Source organism: Dama dama, chromosome 13 (genome assembly GCF_033118175.1).
Source record: "Dama dama isolate Ldn47 chromosome 13, ASM3311817v1, whole genome shotgun sequence".
Taxonomy (NCBI): Eukaryota; Metazoa; Chordata; class Mammalia; order Artiodactyla; family Cervidae; genus Dama; species Dama dama.
Genome location: NC_083693.1, coordinates 41,277,391 through 41,304,668, shown reverse-complemented (window position 1 = coordinate 41,304,668; position 27,278 = coordinate 41,277,391). Strand labels below are relative to the sequence as shown.

Sequence of the window (27,278 nt, the reverse complement as noted above, 5' to 3'; positions counted from 1 at the left end):
TCTCATGTCACAGACAGCCCAAAGCAGCCCTCTTCTGAAACCTTCCATAGCTGCTGCTGAGCCAGAGGCTATACCCTAGAGGTCAGCATTCAGGGCCCTGCCCGTCTGCTGTCCTGCTGTGTGGCCCTGGTCAAGCCACACTCTTTCCGTTCCATCGGTGACTCCCACTGTGACCCTGGAGAAGTCCTGTCACCTGTCTGGGCCTCAGCTTCCACCTCTGCTGGATGGGGACAGCACCACCCTGCAGTAGTGTAAGAGTCAGGGGACTGGGGAGTCAAGCTGCGGCCTGCACTTGCTGGGGGTGGGAGTGGGGAGCAGTTGGAGTCCACCCCTAAGGGTTAGAAACAGCTTTCTTCAGGAGTCCTGGTGCTGAGCCAGAGCAAAAGCTTCCTGATGAGGGTGAGTCCAGGGAGCAGCGGGATCAAGCATGTCCATTCACAAGGCTGTCTGCTGCCCTTGTAAGTGACAAAGCCTCACACCTGTGTTTTATTTTTGGTGCGGTAGCTCTTCTCTCCTCCCAACAACCTAGGGCATCATGGGGCAGGATCCCCATTTTACAGAGGGGGATACTGAGGCTCACAGAAGGGGAGCTACGTGCTGGGCTTCTCTGGTGGGGACGGGGACAGTGGGAGGCGGCCCTAGAACGCTCTCACCTGCAGGCCTGTGTTTGTGGTGAGGATGGGGGGCTGGTCGTTGACAGGCAGGATTGTGATGGTGAAGACCACGGGGTGGCTCTGGCGGTCCATCTCTGAGGCGTTAGCCACTAGGACAAAACTGTCTGCCAGCGTCTCGCTCCCATCATGCACGTAGCGGATCAGCTGCTGTTCCACCTGTGAGCAGGCCCCGGGCCAGAGGTCAGGCCCCAGCAGGCCTGAGTCCCCTGGTGGGTCTCAGGCCCAGCACCCTTCATGCCCTGCCTTTGGGCACGGGAGACTGACTCCTTCAGAGCCTCTGTTTCTGCGGGCGGCGATGGGGACTGTCATTTCTCCCAGAGTGAAAGAATGAAGGAAATGGGGATACTCATCTGTCTCTGCCGGTGAAGGAGGGTGAGATGAGATGCCCTGTAAATGTGGGCTCCTGCCGCCTCTCCCTGCATACCCCCAGACTTGACCCCCAGAGCTGGACTGCACCCTGGGCCTCCCTGACCGTACCTCTCTCCAGGAGAAGGCGCTGAGGCTCCCGTCTTGAGGCCCCTCCTCTCTCTGCAGGGCCCCGTGCCGAGGCGGCTCCAGCAGCTGCAGGTGGAGGGCCGGCAGCGTGGGGAAGTAGGGCCCAGCGACGCGGAGCAGGGGCGGGGCCAGGGTGCGGGCACCGCCCTCCGGGACACTGAAGTTCTGTGCCTCCAGGGGGATGGCGGCGGGCAGCACCTCCAGCTCCACGCGGACGCCCTCGAGGGGAGCACCTAGGCCTGAGGACACATCCAGGGAGAAGGTGTCGCTCCAGACCTCAGGGCGGGAGTGCAGGTACAGGACCCTGCCCGCATCCACTGCCTCCTGGGAGAAACGGTGCACGGGGTCCAGGCTGGGCGGCTCGGCTGCCACGGCGCCGTGGGACAGCATCACCAGGTAGCCGGCGCTCGGCGGGGTCTTCACCGAGAACACGATGTCTGCCGGCGGCACTGCCTCCTGGGCTGCCTGGTTATCAGAGGGGTCACAGGGGGAGCCTGTTGAGGCCTCTGAGACACACACACTCTGGTGGAAATGTATACAATCACACAGCCTCAGGTTCAGTGACACGGACGCACAGTCTTACCACACGCCAATGTGTGCACCCAGACACACACACGTCACACACGGACATACACACTGACTCGCCATGCCACGCTACTGCCACCAGAGGGCGCCCCGTCCTTCTGAGCGACCTGGATTTCTACACTACGGGGCTCTATGGAGCTTGCAGACCCGAGTCCAGTCCAGGGCCTGGATGGAAGGTGCTCCCTCATCTGATGACCCAGCCATAACAGGCTACACACCACCCCAAGCTCACATGTCTGATTCTGCCCCTCTGCCTGGAAGACTGTCCCCCTGCTCTCTGCTGTTAAACCCCAGACTTTTCAAAGCCTAGCTCTTCAAAGCTGCCTTCTCCTGGGCAAAGACTTCCAGCCACCAGACATGTTTAGTCACCATCTGCCCTGAAGTCTTGACAGGTTCAACAATCACAAGAGGCTCAGAAGTTGGCAGCTTATTCCCAGTAGGAGAATAAGGCCCAGAGAGGGCAAGCGACTGGTGTGAGGTCACACAACAAGGCAATGGACCTACTGGATGGCCTATGGTTGCTCAGTGAGGTTCCTGGGTGGCCAGCAGCCCTCAAGGCCTGGTCTGAGGTCCAGGAAAAGAACTGAGGACACAGGAGCTGGCCAGGGGGGGGTGGGGGAAGCCAAACCTGTCTCTAAGGCCTGTAATCCTCAAAGTCTGCACCCGTCAAAACCCTCCAGACAGCCTACTCCTATTTGAATGCAGATGCTCAGGCTCCACATCAGACTCTGTGGTCTGGGTAGAGCCCAGGAATCTGCATGTTGGCCACAGCGTGTTCATGTGTGCATGTGACATGTGCAGGAACATGCAACCCACAGGCAGCCGTGCATACACAACAATGCCCAGATACCCTCAGGCACACAACATGCAGATGCACAGGTACACACCCAAGGCACATACACACACCTGGCCCAGAAGCCACCACACTTACATCCCAAACCATCCAAGCAAGCATGCCTGGCATGACTGCTGGGGGTAGGGGCCTCGTTTACCCGGCCCAGACCCCTGCTCAGCCCTTTACCTCCAGTAGGTCCCTTCTGATCTCAGCTGCCTCTCCCTGGAAGACATAGATCTTCTTGTGCCGGACCAGGTGCAGGGGGGCCACTGGCCCCTCGATGGCAATGGTCACTTGCAGGGTGGCTTCCGTGTGCACAGGCCCTGCCTCCACAGAGAAGGCGAGGGTATCACGGGGGCTGAGGCTGCCGTTGTGGCTGTAGAGAATGGCTGTCTCCAGCAGGTCCTGCTGGGTGAAGCTGGTGACCGGCTGGCCAGCCCGGAGCAGCTGCCCCCAGCGTGGACCGGATGTGACCTGGTAGCGGACCTCATCTCCACTGCGGATATCTAGGTTGGTGTCCAGGGGGAGCATAGCTGTGTCAATGGTGCCCTGGCCTCCTTGAGGGACCACCAGGCCGGAGCCATTGGCCACACGGAGGTAAGGCTCAGAGGCCTGCACTTCGAGCAGCGCGGTGGCCTGGTGCTGCCCATCAGACACCTGCAGCTGGATCCAGCCGCGGTCAGCCCCCGAGTGCACAAAAAGGACCCGCCGGTTCCTGAGATCCTCCTGGGTAAAGCGGTATATGGGCCGGGAGGGCTCGTCCACAGCCACGATACTGCCGAAGAGGAGGTCCTTGCGGGTCAGCACCAGCTGAGCATCTGCAAAGCCGGAGTCGGCGTCGCTGAAGGCCACGTCGTCTGTGGTCAGCAGCCGCTGCCCGCCGCGAGCCACGTGGAAGACGCGGCTGATGGTCTGCACAGGAGCGTGGTCGTTCACGGGCTGGATGGCCACGCGGAAGACACCCCGGACCTCCTCCCAGGCCATGTCACTGCTGCCCTCGCCCTGGCGGGTAGCCACAAAGGGGATGTCATCTTCCGTGGTCTCCGAGTTGTCGTGCTGGTAGACCAGCCGGCCGTGCAGCAGGTCCTCGTTGGTGAAGGATGTCACCATGGTGGCCTTGTCCTGTGCATCCCGCCACACCAACCTGCCGTGGCGGGGTCGCTCCATGACCTCATAGAGGTAGCTGGCGCTGTTGAGACTCTTGACGAAGAGGTGGTCAGCAGAGAGGACACCCTCCCCGCCCTCGGGCACCGAGAGGAGGACGTTGGTGAGGACGGGGGCATCCGGATCACCGCCGATGTAGATGGGGAAGGTGTACAGCGGGGAGAAGTGTGGCGGGGCCGTGACACGGAAACGGAAGGCATCCTCCACTGCCTCTGAGTCACGAGCTGTGGCCCCGTAAGTCACCCGGCCGGCCCGCAGGTCATCCTGGGTGAAGCTCTGGCCGTCTGACAGCCGCGTGCCCTGGAGCTGAAGATTGCCCTTCCTGGGGGCCTGCACCACCTCATAGAGGAAAGTGGTGGGGTGCGGGCCTGCCTCCTCCAGGGTGGCCTCCAGGTGGGCTGTGGTGAGGGCCTCCTGCTGGGTGTTCTGGGTATGCAGTGGTTCCAGCCGCAGCAGCCGCACCGTGGCTCTCTGGACCGTCACTGGGAAGGTCAGATTGCTCAGGGCCTCCTGGCCCACCTGCACCTCCAGGGCCACGCTCTCCACTGTGTCCTTGGCGTGGTGCTGGGGGTCAGTGCTCAGGTACCGGACGCGGCCCTGCTCCACGTCCCGCTGGTGGAAGGCCTGTGTAGATCGCCACTCGGTGCCCTCCGCCCCGCCTGCCCCCTGCTTCTGCAGCTCTCCCAAACGCAGGGCCCCGGTGACTCGGAACAGCACACTCACATCCTGCCCCACGGCATTGGTCTGCACCGACAGGTTGGTGGGCAAGACAGGTGCAGCGGAGCCCTGGGCCAGGCGCAGCCCCGTGTTGTGGAGGACCTGAATGGCCGGCCTGACGGCCACCACCTTCAGCGTGACTGGGGGGCTGGCTTGCAGCCCATCGCTGACCCGGAATGTCAGGTCCGCGGCGGGCCCGCCGCGATGGACGTAGACCAGGCTGCCTGCCTCCAGCTCCCGGCAGGAGAACTCGGTTGCTGGCTCCCCGGGCTGGTCTCGGCGCTCCACGGGTAGGCCGGCGGGGGCACCTAGGAGCTGGAAGGTGAGGCCCTCGCAGACAGAGTCTGGGTCGTAGGCCTGGAAGACCTCCGGCCCCAGGGGCTTCTGAGTGTGTTCCAGGATCACCATGAGGCTGCCGTGCGGGAAGATGACGCGAGGTGGGTCATTGACAGGGTTCACCTGAATGGGCAGGATGTATGTTTGGCCCCTGCGAAGGCAGGAAGGCACGGCCCCCCGGGTCGTCACTGACACCTCGAGCACCAGCTGGTCGGAGGGGTCCTCGGAGCCATCATGGACAAAGCGGGCCTTGCGGTTCACCACGTCCAGGAGGGTGAACATCTTCCGCGCCTGGGCGCCTGGGATGTCCAGCTCCAGCTCGCCGTGGCGGGCCCCGCGGCTCACGCTGAACAGTACCTGGGACTTGCGCAGCTCGGCCTCATTCAGGTCCAGCGTGGGCTGCACATGTCGCCACTCCAGCCAGGCTGTGCCTCCCTCAGCCACCACCAGCGGGCTGATGGTCAGCAGCTGGGTGAAATTGGCAAAGACGGGAGGCAGCCCCGGTTCTGGCACGCAGGGCTCGGGCAGCTCCATGGCCGACCACACCTCGGGCGCCAGGGTGGAGAAAGCTTCGTATGGGCCGTAGGCGTCTTCCTCGTACTCGTCTTCCTCCAGCCTGCAGCCGGCTGCCATGTTGCGGGTCAGCAAGGCTTCCCGGAGCCCCTGCCTCTGACCGTTGACGCTGAGATCCTCCATGCAGCCCAGGAGGGAGACGTTGACAGCCAGGCCCAGGCGGTGCTCCTGGAGGTGGCGAGAGGCCTCGGCATCCAGCCCCCCGAGGAGGAGATTGCCTCGTGGCTCCAGGTAGCTGAGGACCCCACGGTTGGAAGTCCGTGTTGGGTACTGGTCCACGGAGATTTCCAGCCGGTGAGTATCCACGTGGATGCTGACCTCGTGGGGCTGCCCATCGGCCACAGGCATGCTGTTGTGGAGTAGTACAGTGCCCTGGCCCTTCTCCACCACGGCCCGCAGGTGGCCCTCAAATATGTCCACGTAGACGAAGTCCCCCTGCCGGCCCCCAGCCTGGAAGGCCAGGGGCGCCTTCTGGCTCCGTGTGGTGAGTGTAAACTCTAGGGTGCCTTCGTCCCGAGTGCCCCAGGCAGGGAAGGCGGCCAGCGAGTAGGGCCCAGAGAAGCCCATGGCCACATCATCACCTGCAGAGAACTCCTCGGCACAGCCCTCAGGCACATCCGCTGTCAGCGGCCGGAGGAGGCTGCGGCCATTGAGGATGGCTGTGTGGAGGCAACCCCGCAGGGGTCGGCTGGCTCTCGTCAGGTAGGGCAGGTCAAGGCTCCCCGTGCCCCCCAGGAAGAGCCCATAGGGGACCTCCAGGGGGGCCCTCTGGACTGGGGCTGAGGCATTCAGGAGCCCATCGACTGACAGCAAGGCCCAGCTGTCTGACACGGTCAGCTCCACGATGTGGGGGACAGAGTCGCTCAGCAGCGCCTCTGCCGGGGTCTGCACCCTCACCTCCTCCTGGCCCAGGAGAAGTCGGACCTGAGGAGACACAGCAGCAGGGAAGGAAGCACATTGCACCCAGCACTTCTGCGGTAAAAGCGTAACTGGCTTCCCACACTCGGGGTCCCCGAAGCAGAGGGCCTAGAACAAGTGCTTCTCAAGCCACTCCCTTCTCTTTCCTGCCAGCTCTTTACTCATCCCCCAGACCCTCCCCAGAGTGATTTCTGAACCAGGCCCAGAAGGGCTCAGGGGACCTCGATGTGAATCAGATGAATCAGATGTGGTCCCTGCCCACCCAGACCTGTCATAAAGCAAGATGCTTTCCTAGAGATTCAGCCTGGGAAATCAAGAGGATTTCCTAGAGATTTAGGCTGAAAGAATGTCTCCCTTCTTTCCCTGGGTGAGAAGTGCCAGAAAAACCTCCTTGGAATACAGAAGATTCCTCCCCTGGAATAACGGGCACCTGGGAATCCCCTGCTGTGTCCCCCAAGTAGAGCAAAACCCCCTGGAGTCACTGAGGCAGCCAGGCTCACTGTTCAGGGATGGGGCACCCAACCACACGCTCTGTATTTTGACTTGTCCAAGGTGGGGGTCCTTGGGGAGAGAAGAGAGACATGGTTCTGTCTCTAGGACATTGACCCCAGAACTGGCCCTGGTGCGGGGCTCCCACAGCCAGATGGTAGAATGGGTGGCGGCAGAGTATGGAAACTGAAAGAGCAGAGCACTAGGAACTTATGGCCTTGGGAGTCCGTGTACGGAGCCCCTTTCTAGGAGTGGGGCATCAATAGACCTGGCAGGAAGAAAGAACATCAGTGCCAGGGTGTACCAGGCCATGTTCAACAGTGACACCTTGTGGCAGTGAGAGGCAATGGCGGCATCAGATGGACTGGGGACCAGAGTCCTCTCCCCACTGGAGTGTGGAAACAGATGGCTCCCCCAAAGGTGGACTAAGACTGCATGTCCTCAAACTCTTCATGGTTAGGGGAAAGCCTCCAGAGACGGCCAGAAGACTCTTTTTGAATAAAACTTGTGGTGACTTGAACGATGAAATAAAATTAAGGAAGCTGTGGGGCTTCCCAGGTGGCTCAGTGGTAAAGAATCCGCCTGCCAGTGCAGGAGACACGGGTTCGTTCCCTGGGTCAGGAAGATCCCCTGGAGAAGGAAATGGCTACCTGCTCCAGTATTCTTGCCTGGAGAATCTCATGGACAGAGGAGCCTGGCAGGCTACAATCCATGGAGTCACAAAAAAGTTGGACATGACTTAGCGATTGAACAGCAGTAGCATTCCTGGCTGTTCCATCACCGACAGACAGTGGTGATACTGTCATAGTAGTGATAGAGGGTGGCCAGGGCTTTGCCAGAGGAATGCACAGGGGTGCTGGGACCCAGGAGAGGGGAATCCGCCCAGGTGAGGAAGGGGTGCCCATGCTGAGACTTCAAGGAGAGGCTGGAGTGAGGCAGGTGCAGGGAATGAATGAAGCTTGCATCAGGCAGAGTGGTGAGCAAAGGCCTGCCAAGAGCAAGAGACCATGGGATGGCAGAGAATGGAGAGCAGTCAGGGTGCTCAGAACACCGAGGGCCGGCGAGGGGTCTTGGTGAGAAGCGTGGCTGGAGAGCAAAAGGGCAGAGCCGGTTCCTGAGGGGGCTCACACTTCTGTCCATCTCACCGTGGGGGCGGGGGGGCCCTGGAGGCCTCAAGGTGAAAGTGACATGCACAAGGTCACAGTTGGTGGGTGGGGGGTGCACTGGAAGCTAGAGAAGGAGTCCAGTAGGGCGACGTCACTGACCTGCAGGCGCCCGGAGTAGAGCTGCAGGAGCAGGTAGTCAGCCGGGCCTGCCGCCAGGAGAAGCAGGGCCTCAGGCTGGGCCGTGGAAAACTCCAGCTGTAGGGCTATGTCAGTCAGAGCTGTGGCCACAGGCACCTCCAGGTGGTTCTCTCCGAAGAAGGAGGCTGTGTGACAAGAGAGAGCTGTGATGAAGTGCGGCCCTGTGCCTGGAGGAGGAAAGGTGCCTCAGGGCGGACGGCTGGGCGGTAGGGACAGCGCTTCAGGCCAGGGCTCCCCCACGGTTCTCCACGGTGCCCCCCGTGGCCTCTGCTGGTCCTGGCACCAGAAGGCATGGCCTCGCCTCATGTCCAGCCCGGACCCTGGCTCTGAAGGAGGTCAGACCCAGCAATCCCAAGCATCGAGGTCTCCTCCTCGGGGGTTTCTGGGGCCAGAGGCTTCTGCCAGCTCTGGCTCTCTTCCCCTGGGCCCTAGAGGAATCCGCATCCGGGGTCTGGCTTCTTCCTGGCTCAAAGGGAAACCATCACTGGCCTAATCAACGGGCCCGATGGCCACAACCCCCAGGAGTGAAGCTCTAGGAGAACCACTGCTACCCAAACTGACCCCTGATCAGACTCCTTCTCCGAGGCGCCCATCTGGCTTAGCTCCTGGATTGGCTGGCCAAGGCTGAGCCCTGGTGGCGGTGAGTCCACCCGAGAGCAAAGGCTCTGAGCCCAGATGGAGACCATGTGTGATGCCAGACCCAAAAGGGGCCAAAGCTTCCTCCATCACCCTGTATTGCTTCCTGCTGCTTAGATATTAATGGTCCCTGGTGAGCTGTCAGATCCGGCCCCATTATTTCCACCGTGGCCCGGAAGCCAGGGTTCAGCTGAGTTCTCCAAGCCTGGGTCTCAGACTGAAGGCAAGGCCTGGGAGTGGCTGACGGTCTGATGGGGCCTCCCACGACAGGAGGTCATATTTGGGGTTTCCCAGGGTCACTGTGTAGGCCCTACACTGGGACGCCTTCTCTTTTTACGTTGTCACCCCCTCCAGGAAGTTTCTCCAAATGAGCTTCCCTTGGCCTCTAAACTGCTGCCACAATTTCTGGTCCATTCCTTTCATGGAGACTAGTGCCAAATATATTACTGACTCTGCCCCCTTGATGTCCAGGGCTGGGGTGGGGTAAGGGGAGACAGGAGGGGGTTAAAAAGATGATTCATCCTCCTTGGGCTTCTCTTAAATCCTCTGTGAGTCAGTCAAGCCTGTTGGCCTCATTAGGGATGATCTGACACCAGCCATCTATGCGCTGTTCCCCAGGGGGCCTGAGCCAGCTAACCTGCACCTGAGGAAGCTGCATCAGCCACTGGAGGAGTCCCAGACTCGTGTGCCCTAAAGGCAGTCAACACAGCCTGTAGAGATGGAGGGATGCCCAAGAAAGATGAAGCTCTCCCCTTCAGGCTGAGCTGAAATCCCTTCTACTTATCCCCTCTTGCCAGCACTTGCTAGCCACACCAGAGCCTTCTCTAGGAAGCTAAAGAAATCAAAGCAAAATCACAAAGCCATCTAGGTCGACACGGCTCGGTGGACCCAGCACACCTTGGCGTCCGCGAGGGGCAGACCAGGGAACTGGCAGCTGGCAGGCGCCTACAGGGCTGTTTAATCTGCGAGACCACAGATTCTGAGGAACAAAATGCAGCACACGAAGATGGGGGCAGCCACAGGCAAGGAGCGGAGGCAGGTGGCCCCCCGTAGGATGGAGCCACCACCATGGCAAAGCTCAGAGTGGCTGGCAAGAGACGACCGTAACACTTTCAGGAATTTTGTAAGCCAGGTGACGCTGCCCAGAGAGCTTCTTTATACCACAGGAAGAGGCAAAACACATCGATCAGGGCTCCCTCTCTCCCGGAGAGCCTGTTGCTAAACCTTCACTGGCCTAACTTGCACTGGCTGGGGGCCCCTCTGCTTCCCAGCTGTGTGCGAGTGAGCCCAGGCCCCCACCCACGCTCCCTTTCACTAAAGGTGGGTGTCAACCTGCCAGGGTGCGGTCCAGCTGGGGACCAGGCAGGAAGTGAAGCAGCTGGCTGGCTCTAACCATTGAACCACCTGCCTGCAGCGCCCTCCTGGCGCGGGGGAGTGGCAGCCTGTTTGGTCCGGTTCTCCAGGCCAGAGCGGGAGGGCGTCAGGAAGCAGAGGAACTTTCCAGAGAGAGCTGGGGTCTGAATGGGCCCATTGAGGGGCTGGGCCGTGCTGTTTCCTGTGGGGCCACGCGGGAAGGGCTCACACAGGCTGCCTTGTGCAGCCGGCAGCGCACAGGCCGGGAAGCCCCCTCGCCCCAACAGAGGCCTCTGAGGCCTTGCTGGCTGCGGTTTTGGAAACTCTGACAGCGCCATTCCCCCCATCTCCTGGTCTCCTTCTGCCGCCTCTCTAACTGTCTCTGATGGGTGGCAGTGGTAAAAACCAAGAGTCCCTGTCCTGAGAGGTGGGCCGGGGGAGCAGCTGGAGAGGGCCTTCAAATGGAGAAGGCAGGCAGGATAAAGACGGCATGAGCTAGGAATCAGTCCTGGAGGGCTTCCTGGGGGAGGTGAGGGTTATGCAGAGGAGAGGGAGGGAAATGGGCAATCTCGGAGGGAAGCAAGGCCAAGTGGCTGATGTACAGGTTCTGGAAATGTTGAAGACAGAGGAGTAGAGAGGAGAGCAGCAGGGGCCACACCAGGCTCGGCAGCCTGATAGGGATGCCAGGGCAGTGAGGGGGAGAGAGGAGGCCTCATTACAGCCTGGAGGCCTGGCCTTGACTCTCCTGGGTCAAGAAGACCCATGATTCATCAAAACACCAGTTTAGGCCTGCAGCAGCTATGTGGGCTGTCCTCTGGGCGAGAAGGAGCCCAATTCAGGCCTCAGTGTCACCATTCTGTAAAATGGGCACCCCTTCCCACTCTCTCTCCCACTCCTGTCTGTAGGGCTTAGTCCTGAAAGTCCCTTTCTGGCCTGAGGTCTGCTCTCAAAGGTGAGTGTGCAGAAGGTCAATGGTGTGGGCTGCTTGGGCAGCTCCAAACTTTTGGCATGGGGGGATCAGGATGCCTCAGAGGGCCCGAGGGACAAGCAGGAGGGGCAGGAGGAGCGCCCCAGGTACGGGTTTCACTGCCTGGAAGAAGGTACACAGGCGGGTGTCCGGGGCTGCGGAGATGTATACTCGCCTGTGTGTGCCAGTGTGTGGGTGGCTGCTGGGAGTGTGTTTTGGGTTTGCGTAAGGCTGTGTGTTTGTGCATGTGTGCGCGTGTGGGCCGGGAGCTGCCAGGACAGAGCAATGATTGTGCCCAGGCCTGTCCTGCCCCTCGGTGCCCGCCTGCCGTGACTTGGCTGCTCTGGGCTCCATGAAAGGGGCAGTGTATTCCTGGAGGGCTGCCACCCCTCCCGCCCGGCACCCATCCGCCCGAGAGGTTTGCTGAAGGTGGAACATCCCACAGCTTCCCGCCCTTCCTGCCCACGAACAGGGCGCTGCTGTCTGGGTCCGGGGCGGGCGCCTCCATCCCTCTTCCTGAGACGAGGGCCGAGGGCACAGAAAGAGTCTGTCTCCATCCCCGCCGCACCCCTTCCTCACACATGGAGGTGAAGCCTAGGCCAAGGTCCCCCAACAAGCCACCCTCTGGCAGAGCATGGGTTACGCTGGCATCTCCTGGCTCCCTGGGCCACTCCTAGGATGTTTATGAGTGAGGACCTGGTCCCTGTCCCTGGGGGACCCCAAACATGAGGCTTACTTGCATCGTAGCATTCAACCCTCTGCCTGAGAGCAGGATTTTGGCCTCTCAGTCTCTCACGGGCTCCCCAACCACCCCCCAGGCTGGCCAGGGGCAGGGGCTCAAGCAAAGGTACCTTTCCAGTCCTGGGGCTGCTGTAGACCCAGCTCCTTCCAGGTCCTCAGAACCCCTGGGGTTGGCCAAGTCTGTCTCTCCCTGTCTCTGTCCCACGACCCCCTTGTCTCTGCCTCTGCTCATCCACTTCTCTCCCTCTCTTGGTCTTCGGAGCCCCCTCTTCCCCTTCCCATCCCGGCTGTAACTGGGGGTACCACCCTTGCCTTAGGACAGTCCAGAGAGCCAGACCTACCCCCCCAGCCCTTGGTGATGGTTGCACAATATCAAGGTTCTCTGTGGCCCTTGCCTGGAGGAGGGCACTTGGCTTCCATTTACCAGACAGAAACTGAGGCTTCAGAGGAGAAGCAATTTGACAGAAGCAGAAAGCCTGCAGCTCCGGGCCTTGCCACCTGTCAGAACGCTGCCTGCCTGGGCACCCCACCCCACCCACCCTCGGGCAATCAATTTCTGTGTGCCCTGCTTCCATCACATTCCTGGTCGCCTGGAGGCAGCCAGGCGGCCCTGGAGCCGGCATGCGTCATGGGCAGCAGCAGCATTCCTGGGTGTCTGCTGCCGCCTGACTTTATAAGGGAGAAAGTTTGGGAGCCCAGAGCTGCTGGGCAGGATGGCTGGTGGGGAATGCCTGGCCCTGTAGTCAAGGGTGGGGTGGTGGGAGACCTGGACCAGTGGATGTGGGGGAGATTCAGCTAGTGATGCTGAGATGGAGCAGGAGGTGAGAGGTGGGCGGGGAGAAAAGTGGGAACCCATACATTCATTCATTCACCATTCATTCACCAGTATAATAACGTAGCCATGGGAATGTAAAAGGGGAACGAAGCCGAGAGACACAGAAAGCCTGAGAAAGGTATGAAAAGTGAGCTTAAAAAATAAGAACCCCCCTCCTCCACAAAGACTGAATTCAGGAATCCAGACGGAGACCTGAAGTAGGAGATGGAGGAAGAAAAACCAAGAGAGAGCGGGCAGGATGTGGGACAGGAGCAGGGAGGGAGAGGAGGCGGGGAGATCTGCCAGCCAGCAGGGGGAGGAGGGGTCCCACTCTGGGGTGAAGCTGGGCTTCTCCTCCAGGACCTCTCGGGGTTTGGCCCCAGGGGTGACAGATCCTGTTTCTAACCAGATCCTCGGTAGGCAGCAGTGAGGCTGGGAGAGTCCCTCTGAGGGAGTCTGAGGGGCTGCGGAGAGCGCCAAGGCAGGGCTGAAGGGCTCTCTGTCTCCCCTCGGGGAGGGGTGTGTGTGGCCCACCTGAGGGCTGAAAGCTGGGCCTGTGATGCCAGGGATGGGCTGGGCGCTGTGCCCTGTCACCCAGGTTCTCTGGACCTCATGCCTGATCCCCTCCTCGCGCCTCCAAGGGACTCATTTTTTCTTCACCAGCACTCTGTTCCCAAGCCAGGGAACCTCTGGGGAGGCCGGGGTGGGGTGGAAAGTTCCCTCTGATTCAGAACCAGGGCTTCCGCCCCCAGGATTGCCAGTGAGGCCGATGTTCCCACCACCGCCCCCTCCCATTTCAGAGCTGGGAAAGCGAAAGTGTGGGGATGAGAACTTGACCCCACAGAGCACGGTAGACTCCCGAACGACCTCAGTGGGCTGCGTGTGGGCATGAGTGTGTGTGAGTGCGGGTCAGCGCCACGCATCACGGCAGGTCAAGGTGAGTGTGGGCAGGTGAGGATTCGGTGCCTTGGACCCAGTCTGGCTCTGGATGCTGGACCATGACTCCCTGGCTACAGCTGCTCCCAGGGCTCCCAGGTGAGGGAGAAGCTGTCCTCGCACCTACTCAGGTGCCTGACCTTCCCTCATCACATCCCACAGTCCCCCCAGCCTCAGCCGTCCCAAACCGAGCTATGACCTTCCACCCAGGCTGTTTCCACTGAAGATAACAAGGGGGAAAGTTAGAGGGATGACTTCAGGTCAGACCAAAAGGACAGCGTAGCCTGCGCATGGTGATGACACTGGGGTCACAGAGCCAAGGCTAGATGGCTCAGCACCTGTGGGGCTGGCGCCTAGGAGATGCTCACACGCCTGCAGACCCACAGTGCTCATGGCACTGGCTCTGCTACCCTGATTCCAGGCCAGGGACTGACCCAGGGCCACCCCAGGGGCCCGCCAACCACCCGCACCTCTCCTGGCCTGCAAGCCATAGCCGTAGGAACAACAATAGATGATGGGAGTCAACTTCCGTGGTGGCTTCCCTGGTGGCTCAGAGGGTAAAGAATCCACCTGCAATGTGGGAGACCTGGGTTCAATCCCTGGGTTGGGAAGATCCCCTGGAGAAGGGAACGGCTACCCGCTTCAGTATTCTTGCCTGGAGAATTCCATGGACAGAGGAGCCTGGTAGGCTACAGTCCATGGGGTTGCAAACAGTCGGGCACGACTGAGCAACTTTCACTTTCACTTTCGTGGGAGTTAAAAAAGCAGCCTTCTTGGGAGACAGTAGCTGTCTCCATAGAGCATAGGTCTATGAGGGAAGGTCCTCCTGCCCACCTCCCCATCTCAACACTATGGAGACCTCAATGGGGTCAAGATGACCCCGCCCTTCCTCACTCTAAGAACTTTCGAGCTCTAAGACTCCCTCTCGGGGTACTTAACCTCTTCAGTTGCCTTTCTGGCTCCTTGCAAGGCCCAAAAGGCCAAGGCAGGATAATAGTTTCCTTAGCTATTGGCTGATCTCCGACCCTGGTCATTGGCCTTGGTTATCATTTAATCAAGCATCCGAGGCCACCCGTGCTGAGCGGCATATGCTGGGGAGCATTTCCAATTCACGGACCCCCTGTGGAAGGTGAGCACCCCAGGAAAGGAAGCAGGGGATGGGTGGGGGTGGGAGATGCCGAGCTTGGTCCACAGGCACCAACAGGGGCAAGGCTGGTGCCCTGGGCGCCCAGTCACGTGTCCCAACCCTGGGGCCACGTGGGGCACAGAGGAAGTGGGAGGGAAAATGAGAGGTTTTGCTGGAAGCAGCAGCCCAGAGTCCACCCAGGCTGGAGGGTTGGGGTGGGGAGGAAGCAGGGCCCTCAAAGAAGTCTTTGTGGAGCCTCTGCTGCTCCCTGGGGTGGGGCGGCCGCAGTGCGAAGCAATTCCCAGCGGCTTTTCCTTGCCTTGTAATTTGCCTCCTTCTAGGGCAGCTGGGTGGATTTCCATGCCCTTTTCTACATCCCCTTCCCTCCGGCTTTCTTGGCCGCAGAAGCAAGGTGGGATCCTCATCTCAGCGGACCTTGGCTGAGAAGAAAGAGAGGGAAGGACCCTTGCCTGGCATCGGGCCTGCAGCCCCCAGGCCCCAGCAGGGTCCTTGTGAGGTTGCTCCCATTTTACAGGTGAGGAAACTGAGGCTTGAAGACGGCAGTCGTCTGTGTTAGGGTGTCAAGATGGGCTGCGGCAGGGCTGGGATTCAAGCCCCCGTGCATGCAGCTCTAGAGCTGGGTGCTGTGGATTCAGGGAGGGGTGTGTGCACACAGAAGCACAGAGGGGATGGGGTTAGTCACTGTCTGTGAATCGGAAGTGCAGCATCTGCTTCTGGCCCCAGGGGGAGGAGGGTGTGAGAGCTGGCCCCCTGCCTGGGCAAGACACACTTTTTCCCTTCCCTTCCTGTCCTAGGGGGCTCCCTCTCTCAGGGCTGGGGGTGGAGGTGGGAGGGAGTGAGCGGGGCGGGGGAGCATCTGCTTGCCATGGGTGGTTTGGCAGCCGGCCTTTCCCAGTGTGGCTGGCTTGGGGCCGGCAGGGCCAGGGAAGGACCTTCTTCAAGGCTGGCTGAAGGAGGCACGTTCCAGAAACCAGTGATAAGTGCTACTCATGCCCACTGGGGTCTTGGAGGTCAGAGAAGAGGGTGGAGAGGCAGGGGTGTTGGCTCTGCCCGGGGTGAGACAGGGCTCTCTGGTGGGCCAGCCCCTGTCGTGGCCAGAAGCCAGAGCCTGGAAGCCTGTTGCTCATCTCCAAGTCTCCCCATCATTCTGGGCTGAGAAACCGCTGAGGGCAGGGCTGCCGGAGAGATGTCTCAGGGCTTCCCCCAGCCTGGCAGGCAGATCTTGGAGACAGTGAGTGTGCAAGCTGGGATGGGGATACTGGAAGCAGTGACTGTGGCTTTGGACAGAGGCCTGGACCCATTTGGCTCAGATTGTGCTCAACAGGCCGAGTGCCTCGGAGAAGCCACCACCATCTGTGCCTCAGTTCCCCCGCCTGAAATATATGATAGAGGAGTGGGGTGACCCCACAGACAGAAGTCTCACATCCAGGAGACTGGGGGAAGCAGAGGCTTGGATCAGGGATCACCCACCAACCTATACACACACCCTTGGCCTCTGGCTAGCCCAGCCCAGCAGAGAGTGGCTGGTGGAGAGGTGTGATTTCTGCAGCAGGCAGAGCAGAGCCGCCTCCAGCCTGAGTGGCCACAGGCCTGGCTAGACTGGAGGCTCTGGAGGACAGGACCCAGCGCCTGTATCCACAGGTCAGTGCATCTGCCATCCTGAAGGCCCACACACATGCACCAGCAGAGCAAACGTCGGCGCCCAAGGGGATGCAGGGACAATGATGGTGACATGCCCGCAGGAAGGCTTTCCTACCAGCACTGTTGTCTGACTGCAGACAGGCTGAGAAGCAAGTCCCTGGCACTGGTGCTGTGCCTGCAGGAATGTGTGGCCTCAGAGGGTGGACCAGGAAACCTCAGTGACCTGGCTGGGGAACTCTGTGCTAACCAGGATCCACCAAGATCCCCAGCCCGACACCCCCTGCCCCACCGCTGGGCAGGCCTGACTCCTCTTGGAATAGTTCCGAGTCTAGCACCTTCACCTGCCGGCTCTGTAGACCTCTCCAGCCTGTCTGCACCCACTGAGCTCTGCCCCATCTCTGGCCCCCTCTCTTCAGCCCCCCACTTCTTCCCGGGGTTTGGGCACTGCGTCTTTGCTCTGGTACGCCTAGCTCTGTCTCCAGCACCAAGTCTCCAGGGCTTGGGCCTGCCTGCCAATGTCCCCTGGACATTTACACCAGGAACACCCATGGGAAGCCCCCCAAACCCAAGCCCACTTGTTCAAGCCAGACTCAGCATCATCTATCTTCCAACCTGCTCACCACCCAGTGACGGGCCCACAGGCACCCGCTGCTGGGCAGAAATCTGAAAGTCGCTCTGACCCTCTCCCTCCTCCTGACCTTGAATGAACTTCCCATCCATTCAGCCCCTGCATCGTCCTTCAAATGTGTCTCCCATCTTGCTTCTCTGTGTCATTCCGCAAGACAGATGGTCACCATCCCTCGCCTGGCTTAATGAATTTCCTGCCTCCCTTTGTTAATCGCAGCCACAGTTAGCCTAAACTGAGTCGCTCCATCATCCTCGATTGCCTGGATGCCTTCTATGGCTCCCCAGTGCCTCCCACCAAGCCCCAGACCTCTGGTGTGGCATTGAAGGTGCTGGGTGACCCTGTCCCCACCCCGCCAGGCTCTCCTGTTCACTCCTCCAAACACCCAAAGGTGCCAGCCTCACCAGATCTTGGCTGTTTTCCCTCCACACCTGACAGGTCTGCACTCCGGCCTTTGCTCAGGCTGGGCTTTCTGCCCAGCAAGCTCTCCTTTCCCTTTTGCCTGTGAAATGCCTTCACGCTCCTTCAGGAAAGACAGGCTCCCCACCCTTCCCCGCAGCCCATAGCTCCTTCTCTGCATTTGGGGTGCAAAGAGACTCCACCGTGGCTTGAGGAGTTGTGTGACTATCACCTCTCTCTGTTAACACTGTGAGCCTCTGGGACAAGACTGGGGACGGGAGGTGGCGAGAAAGGGAGGAGAAGGCCTGGCAGGGCAGGCGGGGGCCGTGTTCCCTGGCTGACCCAGCCGGGAGGGGCTGCACCTAAGAGGCTTGCCCCAGCTCTGCCCCTGCAATTTGTCTTACCTCCAGGCTTGCTTCCAGTCCTCCTATGCCCTCCAGGGCCCCAGTGCCTGCAGGTTGGGGTGGGGTGGGCGTGGGACGGGACACAATGGCTGGGGCGCAGTGGGGCACTGCCCCAGCTGGAGAGTGCTTTTCTGGGCCTGTGGTGACAGTCTGGTGCTTGTTTTGAAAGAAAATAGACTCTGAGCCCCTATTTATAGCTGGAGGCCATAGCCACAGACAGGAGATGGATGGCGTTTGAGGCTGTGCAGTCCCGTGCTCAGGAAGGGGCCGGGGGTGGAGCCATTCCCAGGCCCCCTGCCCCCCTTTCTGAGCCTCCAAGGAAACGTCTGAGGGATCCTAACGTTCCCTGGGACAGGATGTAGCCTGCGCTCTGGGGCGGGAAGGAGGGGGCTTGGGTGATGGAAATTTTCTCGCAGCATGGGTCCCAGGGGCCCAGAGTCCGTGGTGGGAATGGCTGGAGGTGAGGGTGTGTGATGTCTAGGAGCCTAGGAGGCGGAGAAGGGCCTGCGGAGGGTGGGGGTGCCGGCTGCCACTGATACTGGGTGATGGACAGAGAACAGGCCAGAGAGATGGGGCAGCCAGAGAGGGCCGGGCAGCGGTGGGGAAAGAGATGGAGAGACGGCCTTGGGGAGAGACGGGGAGAGGCGGGGGTGGGGGGTGGAGCGGTGGCCCAGCTGACATGGTGAATAGAGGGGAGACAGAGGGAGCGGGGAGGAGCTGAAGTGGGGGTTCTGTCCCACAGAGAGTCTTCACGGTGCTCTGGGCAGACTGGTTAGTGCGCATCGAATCCAGGTGAGGAAGGGCAGGAGTCAGGCATCTCTGGGGCCTGTACCCCAGAAGGCCAGACCGCTGCCCACTCCCAGCACCCCCAGGGCTGCAGACCCTGTGTGCCTGGCAGTCTAAGGCTGGGAGGCCCCCGGGTCCGTCTGGAGGCAAGCAAAGCTGTGGGGGCAGAGCTGATGAAGGGCTTTGTCGCCAAGGTCTCTGAAGGGCTGTCCTGAACAGGGGGGCGGGGTTGTTCCAGGACTGCTGGGGACAGGTCTGGGTTCTGACTTGCTGGGTGGGGAGTTCCCTGGGCCTGGAGGGGTTCCAAGCCGAGGCGGTGGCTCGCGCTCACACCTGCCGCCAGTTTCTATTCAGGCCCCTCCCTTGGTTGGGCCGTTGGGGGCTAGGGGGTGTCTATAGTCCCGGTCATGTGTCATGGAGTTATAGCCACAACCGGTGACTCAGACAGTTAAAAAAGGAGCAGCTCTGAGCAATGACTCAACTGGCTCTGGAGGGGCTGGGTGGGTCTGGCTGGTACAGGATGGGGTGGTCTGGGTTTATTTTTGGTGGGGTGGGGCTGGGGCCAGGGGGCTGGAAGATGGGAACCGGGGGTGGAGAGGAGCCGTTGCTCTCATCCCAGGAGAACCCCAGAGCTCTGTGCCAACTTAGAAAAACGGTTTCTCCATGCCAGGGAGCTCTGGCAGCCTGGGCCTCCTCTCGGTCCTGTTCTAAGCCCAGCCTGCCTTGCTGTGTGGACCCAGACAAGCAGCCGGCTCTCTCTGGATAGAAGCAGAGGTCTTTCTCCTGCTCCCAAGAGGCTTCAGATCAGAATTTTAGAGCTGACCTTGGAGAATGGACATCTGACCCAGAGACCCAGAGAGGGACAGAGGTCTGCCCAAGGCCACACAGCAGGGCCAGTTATCCCAAGGGCTGCCATCACACATCTGGCTCAAGTCCTTGCAATATCTCTCCTATTCCAGGGCTGTCAACAGTTGGAGGGGCAGGCCCCCGTTTGAGTACCTTTTCCCTGGAGGGGCTCAGCTGGGCTCCAGATGAGTGTCTGGAAGTATAAGGGCCAGATGCCCAGAGATGGAGCCTGAGCTGGGGACAGGAGCCTGGACTCTATTAGCACACTACCGGGGAGCTGGCTAGTCTTTGCCCAACAGTCTGTTCAGGGGATGAAGGCAGAGGATGCCCCCACACTGGGATCATGGCTTGTGGGGGCCAAGGCTCTTTACCCAGAGAGTCTGTCCAGTTGGCACTCCCCTAGGCTGCTCACCCCAGTCTTCATCCATTTCCTGAGACCTTCCCTCATCTCTACCAACTCTGATCTCACATATCCACAGATTCAGGCATCACCTATACCTCTGGTGGGTCCAAGCAGCCCAGGCAGGGCAGAGAGAATCCTCAGTTCTTCATTCGAGATCCTCTTGCTACAGATGCAGCCACTGCTGCTTGTTGAGTGGCAGTAATAGCCCCACAGGAGCTCCTCGGGAACCATCTCACATCACTGGGCCCTGGCCTCCAGCCCCTACCGTCAGAGGAGCCCGTGAAGGGTGGGGAGAGAGCAGGGAAAAGACAAGCTTCCAGGCTTCTAATCCTATAAAGGTCTTGATGCCTGCTCCTTCTCTCCATCCCCATCCATCTACTCCTGGGACAGGAGTCATTTGGTCACTCATTCAACAGATTGGTTGTGCTGCATCCTGGCTCAATCATTTCTATCCAAGGGGCCATTAGGCTTTGGGGTGGGGCTCAGAGGGGCTGTTCTGCTTCTCTTCATACAGGAGGGCTGTGTGGACCTCAGCCCAGTGAGTCAATCAGATGTAGCCCCCCCACCCTTTCTGAAGGGTCCTGGGCTGGCTGGCAGGCAGAGGCTGGCTGGCAGGCAGAGGCTGGCTTGACAGCTCCCCTGGGAGCCTGCCTCCCATTTTCCACATCACTTTGCCCCAGACAGACCCTCTCCTAGGGCCACCTCATTCAATCTCCTGCTTTGGAAACTTTCTCAAAGATTCCTAAGCAGGAACCCCGCATTCCCACCCTGCTCCAATGATGGGCCTGCCTCCCTCCAGAAGAAGATGGTAATAATGGAATATCAGCAACCTCAGGGGCAGGCACCTACTGAGCATTTACTCCAGACAAATCCTCAACACACAAGAGGCAGGAATTATTTATCCCATTTTAGAGAAGAGAAAACTGAGGCTCAGAAAGGCCTGGTCACTTGCATTGAGTGGCTGGGTGGTAATTGAATTCTGAGCTCTCTAACACCGTGTTCTTGACCAGGTGAGCCTGGCCTCCTGCCTCCCCCAGCCCTGCAGAGCTGAGGATTCAGAGGAGGAAGAGGTGGGGACTGAGTCAGGACTGAGGGGCGGGCGGGAGGGAAGCTTACTCTGAGCTGCTCCAAGACGCCCAAAAAGGGTGATTCGTTCCTTCCCTCACCACGGTGAGAAGCATATGTGTGTGTGTGTGTGTGTGTGTCTGGGCCTGAGGCTGGCCTGGCTGGCCTCCAGCTGTAGGAGAGCTGCGCGGGCCCCAGTTGCTGTATGCAGGGAAGCGGCAGGGAGGGGCTGGTGTCGTGGGAATCAACATCCTGGGCCCACTGATATTTATAGCTGCCCCCTCCTGAAATATGGGGAGGAGGGGCTGCTCTTAGGTGGGAACGGAAGTTGGTCTCCTCCTCCCCGCCCCTTCGATCTTCCCAGAGAGCAGGATGGCCCAGGCTAAGGGGCCCTGGCTGGGTGGTGGAGCTGGGGGCTGTGTCCTGAGCTGGGGGCTTCCCCCAGGCTGCTGGCTCGGGGCCTGGACACTCTCCTTGTTAGGCCCTTAGCCAGGCTGTTGAAAGTACTCTGTGTGTGTGTGCACACATGTGTGAAACCATGCACACACACACACACACACATATGCACGCATACCTACTAGGTGTCACAGTGATGGAGGTCATGGAACAGGGGCAGCAGCCAGGTGAGGGTGGGGGGGGGGGAAAGGCCTGTAACCCCACAGAGATGGAGGGTAGGGCCCCAGAAGGGTGGCAGACCAGGCTGTATCCCTCAATAATCAATGGTTAGAAAAGGCATCCCAAGCAGGGGGTGATGCTGGAGCTGAACCTTGAAGGACAGAGAGAAAAAGAGAGAAGACCAGCTGTAGGCAACAGCATTGGCAGTGGTGGAAGGGTCCCAGGGATTATTGATTGTTATCTGATGGTTTAGTTCACCATCCAGACAATGGGACACAGCATAATCTTTGAACGTGGGTCCCAGCTGATCTCCTGGGGAGAGAGAGGGCCCAGCCAAAGCCCTGGGTCCTGCAGGCAGGTGGAACCATGGCGGGTGCTATAATCTTGATTTGGATTCTTTGAAAGCCAGGAAGTCCTCTCTTGTATCTGACCTGACTCTCCCCTGCTCTCAGAATGTTTTAACTCAAAGCAATTAATTAGTTTTCAAGTTTTTTAGTTTTTTTTTTTTTTTTTTTTTACAAAGCCACAGAACGCTTTATCAAAACTGTATCTTACACAAAACCTCCATCTATAAACACATGTTCATGGGACTGCTATGATGAATCAGGGTGGCACAAGCATCCTGTATTCCCAGATATGGGAATGTAAAGTCCCGGAGCACCTCGGACACAGTCTGAAAATCTCTGTTGGCTCAGTGATCTCTATGCCCCTTGTGGGCTCCGTCCTGGGCTCCTCAAGATCGTGGTGACCTCAGAGAAAAGCAGAGGGGACGTCCGCCCTCTGGGAGCTGCTGGCCATATGGGGAAGGCCACACCCAAACCAGGATACAAGGACAAGGAGCCAAGAGGCCTACCACCCACCCTGCTAAGTACTTGCTATCTGACTGAGAAGACAGCAGGCCCTCTCTGGGTCCTGATTTCCCTATGAACAACTTGGGGCAGCTGGCCTGGGCTGGGGAGTCTCTGCAGTGAGGTCTGGGAGGGGAGGCCACCTCACTGACCACCAGGACACTTAAGCCACGAGAGACACACACTGAAACAGTTTAGCCTGAGCAGTGGTAGGACGCCTGGCTGATACCCATGAGCACTGGCAGAGCTGGCTCTTTGGCAGGCTGGGAGCGGCAGGGGTGTGGGCAGGAGCTGAGTGGGAGGCAGGAATGGTCAACAGGAGAGGCGCTGTCCAGAACATGGGTGAGCCATGCCACCAAGCCACCGTGACGGCAGCCCCAGGGCACTCCCCTGCATCTGAAGCCACATTTGCCATCCCAGCAGTTGGGGGTGGGGTGGTAGGCATTTTTGAAGAGGATCTGCTTGTGCCGTGAGGAAGTGGGGAGGGTCTAAAAAGGTGAGGGGCACTTGCTGGAGGGGTCTGCGGAGATGGACACAGAGATCCGGGGTCCTCAGGGGACTGTCTTTCTGCTAAAGACCTGTCTCTCTCCCCTGGTGGGGGGCGGCCCACCTGGCCTGAGCTGGGAAAGGTGACTGTTGTTGGGGTGAGTGAGAACACCATAGCCCGTGTGCCCAAAGAGTGGCCTGAGGCTAGTCCCCGATGTTCTCAGAGTCTCAGTTTCCATATCTGTAAATGGGAATGTTTCGTGACTTGCAGAGCTGCCATAAGGCTGCAGGACAACGTGGCCAGTGCCCACTCAGGGGCTTTCTCTGGAGTTATGGACCCTGTTGGGAGTTACAGACCGTTCTGAGAAGTAGAAAGAGCCACGAGACCCTACCCCAGGGAGAATCCAAGTTCAAAATTGTTCATATGAATTCAGTTCATTCAAAAGTTACTCACATAATTCAGTAATAATGGTACTACAGTTCTTCTGAAACACACTCTAAACCTGTACCTGGAGAAGGAGTCTTTTATTATTATATTTTCTTGGTCTCATCTCCAAGCATGTGGGATCTTAGTTCCCCGACCAGAGATCAAACCTGTGCTTTTTGCATTGCAAGTGCAGAGTCTTAACCACTGGACCACCGGGGAAGTCCCTGGAGAAGGAGTCTTAACTCTCAAAGGCTCTATAGTACCATAGTACCGGGCACACACTGGGAAAGGGCGTGTTAGAAGCAAAAGGGCAGCTGGATGGGACGGGAGTCGGGGAGAGGTGGTAAAAGAGCCGAGGGACCTGGAAGGGAGGAGACTCGAGTCCCAGACCCAAAGGCCCCCTTGTTTACTGAGCCCCAGCGCAGCTCAGCAGCCCTGCCCCCCCATCTTGTCCTCACCTCTTTCCCTGAAGGCTCCACCCAGCCCAGGTCTGGGAGCTGGTTGTGTACACGGTTTCTCGGGCCCACAGCTGTGTGCACCAATGTGTGTGTGTATCAGGGCTGTTTCCAATTCCCCCCCCACCCGCCCCCTCCTGGGCAGCACGCCCAGTTCCCTATACACTTCCTCTGCGCGCTCTGCAAACCCTACTCCCCTCCCGCCCTTCGCTGGCCGCCTGGCCCACCTGGCGCAGCCCCCTCCTTGGGCCCCCCAGGCGGGCAGCACTGAAAGGCTCTTCTTGTCTTGGCCGGGCAGGCAGGCGGGCGAGTGTTGGGAAGGGGGGCTCAGCTATACTTGGTTCTGGAACAGCACTTTCAGAGTCCGGGTGGGCTGGGCGGAGGGCACTGGCCCTTGCCCGGCTCTAGAGGGCTGGAGCCCCAGCGTACACACACACACACATACACAAGACTCAGAGGCTGTCTCTGTCTCCGGTCAGAGAGGGTCCCCCAGACCATCCTTAGAGGCAACGGAGTCCTACCCTGGCTCAATTCCTTGCTCTGATGCTCCCCTGCCCCCATGCTAGCCCTGCTCTCTAAGACACCCCCATCAGTTCAGGGCCCCCACCCAGATGATACAAGAACCCTCTCTGCCTGGCACTCCCTCCTGAGTCCCACTTGCATCCCTCATCTTCTGCCTTTCAAAGTCAGCTACAGTAGGCAGGGAAGAGGTGCAGAAGCCACTAGCCCTGTATGCTCTGTGCCCACTCTGACCTCCCGGTTTCACTTGTGCTATACCCCCCTACTGGAACCACATCAGCTCCAACTCAATCTCCCCAGTGCTTGTGGCTCTGCCGGGATTCCCATAAGGCTCAGAAGGGAATGGACACCACACTTATCATGCACACTGGCATAGGGGCCCAAGCCTCACTGACTATGCAGGTGGGGAACTCCCACAAAGTGGGACTGGGGGGTTCCTCCTGGGCAGCAGGGCTTCTATGTGGGTTAGACCACTTTGCTTCCCTCCTGGGCCCTCAGGTTCCCTGTGTGTACAATTGGAAGGTTGGCCCAGGTGGTCTCCAAAGGTGCTTGACTCTCAGGCCCCATGACCTGGATGCTCTGGAATGTTGACGAGTGCGGGGAAAGCATCCCAGTGTGCCTCACTCTGGTACCTGAGACTCAGAGGCTTTTGGGGTAGGCTTTTGGTGTCCAAGAGGGGTGGCAGTGATACCTTCCACGGGTAAGGGCTGCCCCTATTGCAGAGACCAGGACAGGGAGCTAAGCCTGGGGACAGAGGTGGGCTGCTGAAGGGGAGCTCAGACTGGGAGGGGGAGAGGGTACTGGCTCCCCCATCCCCTCACCACTTCCAAATCCCTCCTATAGGAAGGGGTTGCTTGATGTTTTTAACCCCACTGGCACCATGCTGCTCTCCTCTCTAAAACCTGCGCTGGCTCCCTACTGCCAGCAGGGCTTGGGCTGTGAGCTGCATTTTGCCATTTCAGGTTTCTCTGCCCCACCCCAGTGGCTCTTTCTGGCTTGTGCTAAAAAATACATGCCTTCCAGCCAGGCTACTGGCCTCCTAATCTCCGCTCATACCCATCTCAGAGCCTGTGCTCACTGACGGCCTTCCCATCCTCCAAGGCTTAGCTCAAGGATCACCCTCTGTCCCGTCCTAGCTTGCCTACGAATTTCTCTTCACCATACTCTTCGTCTGGATCTTTGCAGACATGATAGCAATTGCTGTTTGAGTTTTAATGTGCTTTCCTGCCTTCTGAATGAGTCCAAGTCCAATCTGTATTTCTGTGCACTCCTGACTGCCCAGCACAATGTCTGCACATTGTTGATGCTCGGAAGGTATTTGGGAATGGCTCTCAGTTGAAGCCCAAGGAAGTGGGTCCTGGAGTTGCTCCTTTGGCTAGAGGCTGGGGGCTGGGTGTGCACCCATCTCTCTAGTCAGCTCAGATGCCCCCTTCCCATCTCTCTAGGGGCTTAGCCTATCACCCACCCTGTGAGACCTTGAAGGATGGGGTTCCTGGGGATGGGAACAGGGAGCCTGGGGATCCAGCTCTGCCTCATTCCAGTGGGGGGCTCTCCCCTGACTCATTTCCCTTTTGGGTACCGCGTGATTACTGTCCGTTTTAACTGGCTTCCCCATCTGATGGGGAGAGGGGTGTGGCCTAGGTCCTTGGAAGGGAGACTCAGGCCCTTCTTCAGCTCAAAGTTGTTCTTGGGAATGGTCCCGAAAGATGTAGGCTGAAGCACTGATTCATACATACATGGGTAGTAATGACTGATGAACCCTGAGGCCACAGTTCTTGTGGCATAACTAGACCATGCCTTCACCAAGGGAAGAATGCCATAATGGTGGGATTTCTGGCATTGGAATAGAGACTGGATATGTCCTAGCACCTCTCAGACGGCATTCCATTTCTGCTGGAGTCAAGTACCAATGTCTGGGACAGGGAGGTGTGCAGGGGGTCAGGGAGGTGTGCAGGGGGTCACCCAGGGCTGTCTGTCTGAGGGGCGCCAGCCCTGCCTCTAGGAGGCTGAAGAGTGGGTGGTCCTGTCTGTCACCAGCTAGGCTTTCTCAGTGAGGAGAGAGAAGACAGGAAGGGGAGGAAGGGGTGGTGGTGAAGACAGAGAACACACCCGGCAGAGTGGGCCACAGCTGGAGGAGACCCAAGGATGCTGGAGGAGGTGGAGGCTGGGGTGAATTCGGGGCCCCACACGGGGTGGGGAGGGTGGCTTCCTCCGCATTGCCCACCTTGCACACTCCCCGTTCCTGGCCTGGGTGTCGGAAGTTGGGTACTCCCTGTCACCGGGTGTCCTTTGGGCATCGACTCGGTCACAGAGAGCCTGCTGGATATGGGGAGCCCAGGCGGCACCGGGGCGTCCCTTCTGGGTCTAGAGGACAATCCTGCACAGAGCCACGCCCTAGACAAGCGACCCAGGGGCCAGCCTCAGATAACCAGAGCCGACGTGACCCCCAGATAGCAAGCTGTCGCTGGGGATCTTGCCTCCCCTGGGGGTGGGGTGGTACCCACAGAGACCCCAGCCGGGAACAGCAGAAGTGCAGCCCCCTTGTTTCCCCGACTGGGGGCCACTTCTGGGTCCTCCTGTCCCTTTTCTCTGCCTAAGAAACCCTCCACCGCTCCCGCCAGTCTGGGTCGGGGTCTCCGGCCCCTCACTCACCTGTGGATGCTGGTCCCACCAACACAGCGAAGGTCAGAGCCAGGGCCAGGGCGGGGGCTGGAAGCGGGAGCCGGGGACCCCAGCGCATCGCGGCGGCGGGCTGGGCAGCGGGGACTTGCGAGGAGCGGAGTCTGGAGCCTGGAGCTTGGACGCAGGAGTCTTTTGAGTTGAGAGAACTGGCGCGGGCTGGGGCTCCCGGGCGTCCCGCCGCCTACTTAACGCCGGGGCGGGGCAGGCGCCGACCCGCGCTCCGGTTTCAGGCCGGGGCTCTCCTGGCCGCCCCCCCACCCCCAGCCGTCTTAAAGGGCCCGTGCTGGTTCTCCTCCCCGTCGAGGATGAGAAGATCCTTGCAGCTCGGTCAGACCCAGGCTCCACCTTAGAGATTCGGAACAAAATCCCAGAAGAGCCCGGACTCCCCGGGAC

General features: G+C 59.5%; 1 protein-coding gene across 1 annotated transcript in view; it reads right to left on the bottom strand.

Annotated features, from left to right (window-relative positions):
• CSPG4 (chondroitin sulfate proteoglycan 4) overlaps positions 1 to 27,029 on the bottom strand; it is a 35,438-nt gene extending 8,409 nt beyond the window's left edge. The window contains exons 1-5 of the mRNA XM_061158950.1: positions 26,856 to 27,029; positions 8,052 to 8,215; positions 2,776 to 6,303; positions 1,152 to 1,634; positions 654 to 830 (exon numbers count right to left, since the gene is read on the bottom strand). Of these exons, the coding sequence (XP_061014933.1) occupies positions 654 to 830; positions 1,152 to 1,634; positions 2,776 to 6,303; positions 8,052 to 8,215; positions 26,856 to 26,943 (4,440 nt within the window). The 5' untranslated portion in view covers positions 26,944 to 27,029. The remainder of the gene's footprint in view (positions 1 to 653; positions 831 to 1,151; positions 1,635 to 2,775; positions 6,304 to 8,051; positions 8,216 to 26,855) is intronic.
• Between the last annotated feature and the right edge of the window lie 249 nt (positions 27,030 to 27,278).